The sequence below is a fragment of the Thalassophryne amazonica genome, chromosome 11, assembly GCF_902500255.1.
Source record: "Thalassophryne amazonica chromosome 11, fThaAma1.1, whole genome shotgun sequence".
NCBI lineage: Eukaryota > Metazoa > Chordata > Actinopteri > Batrachoidiformes > Batrachoididae > Thalassophryne > Thalassophryne amazonica.
Window position 1 is genome coordinate 57,047,665 of NC_047113.1, and position 7,511 is coordinate 57,055,175.

Here is a 7,511-nt window from a genome sequence, read left to right on the forward strand (position 1 = left end):
TCACAGAATGTGGGTGCACCTTGGAGGCCGAGTGATGTAAAACGGAATTTGCTGGAACCACGCGGGTCGGGAGAGGACACATCACAAGCAGCACCGGCGGACTGTTTAAATGAAAAATTTCCAGGAGTCAGGCGCCCTGTTTTTCTTTTAATGGAACACATGCTTAAAAGTCAAAGGCAGTTATGGTTTGACAAAAGTAGCTCATGTTATGGTGAAAGGGTCGCAGGTGTCTGGGGACTGGGGACGTCTAGGAAGTGAGGAGACTCCGTCGCCAAGACAAATGCCATCTTGTCTCGTCTAAACCCCATTCTGTTACTTCTAACTGTGACTAGATTGTTTTTAGAAGCATCTACTTCCAGTTTGGGGCAGTGAGGGCACAAGGCTGTCCTATGCATGAATATATGAATAAATAGTAAACATGAGGAGAATAAACCCATTTGAGGTTCGAAAAGAGTGTAACAGTTTTAAACAGACTCCTTCATTACATTTTTTGTCGTCCGCCCGCAACAGAATTTAGACTTTTTGAATAAAACAAGATCTGAGGGGCACATAAGATAAACAAAAATAATATTTTATTAACATTGTCTCTAAGTTGTGAATTTTAAATCACCAGGCGATGTCAGCTGTGTTAATTATGCAAATACAATGCTTTCAAAGACATTAAACAGTTTATTTGCGACAACAATCCAAATGTATGAATGCAATACATCTTTGTTTTCCTGTAAAGCTATTTTTGTTTTTTAAATTTATTTTTAAAAAAAAGTCCACTGTAAAAATCCATCACCTGTGAAAATGGAGCCAACTGTTCTGGGTTGTTTAGCAAAAATGTGTAACTGCTGCACCACATTTTAGAGCCTTCGAAAAAAAAAAAATAGATAAATAAAACAACCCCCCCCCCCCCCCCCAAAAAAAAAAAACAAAACAAAAAAACAACAACAACAGAAATACAATGATTAAAATTACACGAGAATTAAAAGCTGTAAATTAAAAAGACGTCTTACTTTTATCAACAGTTTCCCCGGCTGAACCTCCTGTGTGACTGTCGGAAAGGTCACAGGTTCAGCTCTTCCTGGCTGTTAAATGCATTTAAAAATGTGTCAGTCTCTTGTCTCTCGTGTTAACAGCAAAAACGACCTTGAGACCGATCTCACCACCCTTAGGCGTGTGCGATACTGGTGGACTAAAAATAAATGCAACTCGGGCAAAATGGAAATTATAGTTACAGACTCTGCAGATTTGTGAGTCACATGCTCTGAATGCTCTGCGTGGACAAGGGCCAGTCGGCGTGGCTTTGTGGGATACAGAGAGGGAGAAAGATGAAATTAAATTATTCGTCTGGAGTCTTGATACAGTACATTTACAGCTAGAAACTATTTGAATGCAGGTTCAAGGACGAGACCAATCGAAAAAGAAAGATCCCTCTGAGCGCTTGATGGAGAAAATTCCCATCTCCTGTTCTAAGTACATCTGGCCTGCCGCCCCTTCTCGCAGCCATGTGTGTGTGTGTGCGCTGCGTTCTTTTACCGTGATGCATAATCATACATTGTGGTGCAGTCCTTCTCAGCAAATTGTTTATTCTTGATATATATATATATATATATATATCTCCACATCATGTCAACAGTGTGAGCGATTTGTAATATTTTCATTAGGAATGCATATGGGAGCAATGTAAAGGTTTCACTTCAAACTGCAGCCACCATAAAGAAGCGATTTTTTTCCCCCTTATCGGTTAAACAAAATGTCAGAAGAGAGTGTGGCGGCAAAATAACGTAGATTTATAAGGCATTGCTTGAACAGCGTGATTACTTAATGTGAAGTACTGTTATTGAGCATTTTCATGTGTGTGTGTGCATGTGTGTGCGTGCGCCACAATGAGCGGTGCTTGTTTCTTCCTTTTGACGTTTTCCAGGTTTCCACCTCACAGGCCTCTTTGGCACTTATCTAGCGTCTTACAGCAGACGTGGGTGATCATCGAGCCTGGTGATTTGGGTTGTGGCGTGAACGAGACCTTTCCAGGACAGCGCGGCGGTTGTCTGTTCAGAAGAGAATAGAAGAAAGAACAACAAAATGTTGGTGGATTGATCCATACTGGCACACAGTAGCTCAGCTAAATGAAAGACATGGAGAGAACTACTAAGAGAGATGGAGAAAAAGAGCTGGAGGGAGGAGGAGAGGCAACATGAAGCAAATCCAGGCTGAGTGAGAGATGAACAGCAGGGAAGGATGGAGAAACAGAAGAATCAGTTGGAGTGACAGTGTTTGTGTCTGGTGTCATAGTAATTCCATTCAGCTCCTGGTCCAGGCTTCCTCTCCAGAGCTTCACAATCTATTCTTACAGATGCGGTGAATGCAGTGGGGACAAAGTGAACACCACACAACCACAGGCAAAAACCAAGGCAGCAGAAAAAACAGACAAAAGGAATAAAAAGAAAGAAAACACTTCAATTTCCATTCAATTTAAATTTATTTTCATTTATATAGTGCCAAATCACAACAAAGCTGCATCAAGGCACTTCACACAAGTAAGGTCCAACCTTACCAACCCCCAGAGCAAGATTATTTCATTATTTGAGGAAGAAACTCAAGCAGACCAGATAACCAGACACTTTCCATTTAACCAGTCAAAGGCTCTGATATAAATTTGTCAACTTTTATGAGTACCTCAAGTTAGAAAACTTGCACATTTTCTTCTGATGCATGCGTGCATGCATGCATGGATGGATGTATAGTCCTTCAATCACCAGACACCACTCGAGTCACCAAATTATGACCAAACTATGTGATCATCAATCCTAGATAAAAAATTTTAAAAAGGTAAACATGGTTGAGTGAACTGGTATTGGATTTAAGAATTAAATGGACAAAAACAAATTTGCATAAATGCATAGTAACAGCTTAAACATAGTAGAAAGTACTTCGTGTGTTTTTGATTTAGGAATAATAGCATAATTTAAGGGATTATAGGCAGGTATATAAGTATTTGGATAGCAACATGTTTTGTAATATTGCCTCTGTACACCCCCACAATGGAGTTAAAATTATGTGCTTGTCATGTGGACTTTGAGCTTTAATTCAAGGGATTTAACAAAACTATTACAATCATTTAGGTCCTCCTTTTCCATAGGGCGTAAGTAACTGGACGAGCAAAATGTAAGTATGATTATTAATACAAACCTGGATGGACACTCAAGCATTTCCAGTAGGCAGAACTCAAAAACTGACTATGCAAAAAGGAGACTAGTGAGGAAAGCCACCAAGACACTGTCAATCTTTCAGAGTTGGGAGAAACTGTACATAGAGCAAATTTAGGCAGTCAATAACTGCAAAGGATTTTCATCCATGTATTAAAAATAATTGAATTTATAATTGTGTTAATTTGAAAATTTAGCTTTGGCCTTTGAAAGATGGAGAAGCCATATACAAAAGGGCTCTATTTCAGTCATGTTCTTTACCCACGCATTCCAATTAAGGGTCACAGGGGAACTGGACCTGTGGCTATAATTCTTTAATGGCTAATGTGGTGTTTTCACAGAACCCATCCATTTAACTCCATTGTGGTGGTGGTGCACAAAGGCACAACTGCAATAACTGTGTCCAAATACATATGACCCGACTGTACAAGACTCCATATTTAAAGTCATGAACACTCGAGGCTATGGTCTCAATTGTCTCAAAACGTGCGCACACGGGTTCTACTCACAAAGTTAACATGGACTGACATGGTCGCTCTGATTCAGCGTCACTCTAAAAAAAAAAAAAGAACAACAACAACAACAAAAAACAAAAACAAAAAAGAATGCCAGACTAAAACTATTTAATCTGATTCTGTCAACCGGACCCACAAAACTGACTTGTTTCAAAGAAAACTATAACATGCAATCAGTTTTAACAATTTGGTTTTCCCATTTAAACACATTTTGTGGGACTGTTTGACATGAGATTAAGTAAACACAGCATTTAATTACAGTGATGTAATCAGTCTGCTTGCTAGTAATTTAACTGAACAAATTATTAATCTGAGGTAACAAATGAGTAATCAGAGGTAACAAATTTGTATGTCGAAGGCATGAATGGACCTCCCGTGCAGCTCCTTCAATACCTCGGAGATAACATCCACTCTGTGGAATTCCGATGAAATGCACATTGTGGGTAAAAGGTCTGTTTAAAGTGGCCATGATTCTTCACATTGGCTTTTGTTCGTCAAATTTTCTCTGTTGCCAGTTCTTTGGCTGAATGACTGCCTCCCGTGACATCCAGTCCTGCCTGCCCAAAAATGTTCGTAGCATTTGTCCGGGCAGCCAGGTGGCAGGTGAATGCTAGACAGGAGCAGGAAGCATATCCCACACAGGACTCTCTGGAATTTCCAAGCGTGCCGTCACCACCATGCCCATTACTCAGTGCCAACTATAGGTTGCCAGGCATCCTAGGGTGGGCGTTGTTTAATGGCATTACAGCCATCCATCATGTCAGGTAATGAGCTGAGAGTGACTGTGATGGCTACACACACGGACACCCTTTGCCAGAGTAACGAACAGAAATTACTCCTTCGGATTGGAAACAAAGCATCATGCAGATGGTACACAGGAGGAGAGAAAGAGAGAGAAGGAACAGAAGAAGAAAAGAAAGACAGACTGACACAACATTAAAATTATCCTCATTCCCTACTTCTTTTAGTTGAATCCACAGTATATTTCATAACTTAATTCATTTTCATGAAGAGAGTTGTTTTTTGGAGATTGGAGAAGTGGCGGTGTAGAGAAGTAGGCTTGTGACAAGAGGATCCTCTGTTTGATTCCCAACAGAATGGAAAATACTAAGGTCCCTTTGACAAGGACCTTAATCCCCAAGTTGCTCCCGGTGTGAATTTGAGTATCTTGCACAACAGCATGTGAGTGTGTGTTGAGTGTGTCAATATAAGGCATCACTGTAAAGCACTTTGAAGAAAAAAAGGTTATATAAATCTATCCAGTCTATTTCCTGTAGTCACATGATTCGAGTGCAGGCATAGGAGCTGCTGGGCCCATGCCAAATCTGTTTTGTTTACTACACAAGAGAAATTAGTGATGAACACTGTCAAGTGATGAAAATGTCAAAGGTGTTTTTCTTGACAACAACGGAGGCGTACAGCAGTAATGGACTGAGTCACAAAGAAGAGATCTGCACCACGAATCAACCAGCGATACTAATCATTCAATGTTCAATGTTCATTGTTGCAAAGCAAAAGAACTTCAAGCACAACTTGAAGGGACAAAATGAATGTCCACCACTGCTGGCTCAGAGCAGTGTTGCAGTCTGATTGGCACCATGTACATACAGAACCATGCTGTTGTTACTGCACTGCGATACCACTTGGACAATGGCAGATACGAGTATACATATTGTGTTGGTACTGCTGATAAAAGTGAGTTCTTTCAACTTTTTTGGCTACTGCATCTTAAAGGACAAATAGGAAAACTGACTATGACAGCACACTACAAGTGATGGCCAAATAAGGCCTCAAGAAGTATTTGCTGTTTTATTTAAGGCCACTCGGTGGTTTCTAAAAAAAGTTCCAAGCAAACAAGTGCAATGTGCTTTTTAAATGTGGTTTTGCTTTTTAACAAACAGCAAATGCTTCATGAAGTCTCATATCGCCATCATGATATATTACTGCTTTGTGGCAGATTCAAGAGTATCAGTAGGAAAATGTCCATTCATCCAGGGGTTAGCTGCATTCCTTTGAGATAGGGGAGGAGAAGCAGCTTGTCACGACACAGAAACTGTTTTTTCCTAACTTCTGGTAAGATGTCAGTCATTTTCTATCTCAGTAATAGGAGACCTGTTTATTCAAAGAGGCTAATTCTGAAGCAACACGTATCATGCTCAGAAGCTAATGCATGTGTGATATCTTGGATTTTGTATCTGATTACATGATCACAACATTGCCCTAAGTGGAGGAGCTCAAGGATTTCTCTTGCTCAAGAGTGGGGATAATGAAATTGACAGACTGATTGGACCTGTGTCTGAAGAATTGTGGATGCTGTACTGTACCATCATAATGAAGAAAAAGTTGCGGCAGAAGCTGAGACTCTTGATTTACAAGTCGATTTATGACCCTATCCTATTGTCATGAACTTTGAGTAATTACCAAAAGAACAAGGAATGAGATTCCTCTGATGGGTATCTGGGATTACACTCAGGGACAACGTGAGAAGCTTGAATATCTGGGAGGGACTCAGAGTAGAGCCGCTGCTTCTTCACACTGAAAAGAGCCAGTTGAGGTGATTTGGGCATCTGGTGAGGATGCCCCCTGGTCAACTCTCATGAGATGTCTTCCAGGCATGTCCAACTTGGAGGAGGCCCCAGAGAAGACCCAGAACATGTTGGAGGGAATATATTTCACAGTTGGATTGGGAATGCTTTGGGATTCCCCAGGAGGAGCTAGGAAACTTGGCCGGGGATAGGCAAGTATGGGATCAGCTGTTTTGGTCTACTGCCACCACGACACAGACCCGGAAATATGGCAGAAAATGAATGAATGAACACAGTGGAGAACATGTCTTTGTATGGCCAACACAGTGGCTTCATGGTTAGCAATGTTGACTCACAGCAAGAAGGTCTTGGGATCACTTTCCACCTAGTCTTTTCTGTGTGGAGTTTGCATGTTCTCCCAGATTTACATGGGTTCCCTCCAGGTACTCGGGCTTCCACCCAGTTCCACAGACATGCAGGCTGGGTGAACAGGAAACTTTAAACTGACTGTCAGTGTGCATGGGAGTATGAATGTCTTGTCCAAGGTGTACCCTGCCTCACACCCTATGACTGCTGGGATAGCCCCCTCCCCCCACCCCGTGACTCTTGATTGGCGTAAGCAGGTATAGAAAATTAATGAATGAATTTCTCTGTACTCTTCATATTGCAAGAAAAAAGGGTAAGTAAGTCCCTTCGGCTACTCCCTTGTTTGCATTCAGGGTCGCCACAGCAAATCCAAGGTGGATCTGCACGTTGAATTGGCACAGGTTTTACGTCGGATGCCCTTCCTGACGCAACTCCACATTACATGGAGAAATGTGGCAGGGGTGGGATTTGAACCCGGAACCTTCTGCACTGAAACCACGCACATTAACCACTTGGCCACCACCCCTGCATGCAATAAAAAAAGGTAATATTGTTGAGTTTTTAACTGAAGCTAATATACTGATACACTTCTTTGACTGGACAGTTGCTTGATTTTCAAAGAAGGGTGGCATGGTGAAGCATTTATTCCTTTAAAGATAGAATTTAATGTTTAAAAATCAAAGCAATTAAACCAATTTTGTAGAATCAGAGTATTTAAGAATTAAATGTCAAAAGATACTGAAGAAAAACAAATGAAAAATGCTTCGATATAGTGAAATAAAAATAAAGATATGAAATGTGTGTGAGAAATTTACTGTCACATAGGTGTCTCTCTGGCTTCCCTCAATAGTCTCCTTGCACGGCAACTTAAGTTTTGAGCCCACCCTCCCCCCAGTCCAGGTAGATTTACC

At 41.0% G+C, this 7,511-nt stretch overlaps 1 protein-coding gene across 2 annotated transcripts in view; it reads right to left on the reverse strand.

Moving 5' to 3' along the window:
• Positions 1–956: 956 nt before the first annotated feature.
• diaph2 (diaphanous-related formin 2) overlaps positions 957–7,511 on the reverse strand; it is a 1,163,737-nt gene continuing 1,157,182 nt past the window's right edge. For both annotated transcript variants that reach the window (XM_034181862.1, XM_034181863.1), the window contains one exon: positions 957–2,036. In XM_034181862.1, coding sequence (XP_034037753.1) covers positions 1,972–2,036 — 65 coding nt within the window. In that variant the 3' untranslated portion in view covers positions 957–1,971. The remainder of the gene's footprint in view (positions 2,037–7,511) is intronic.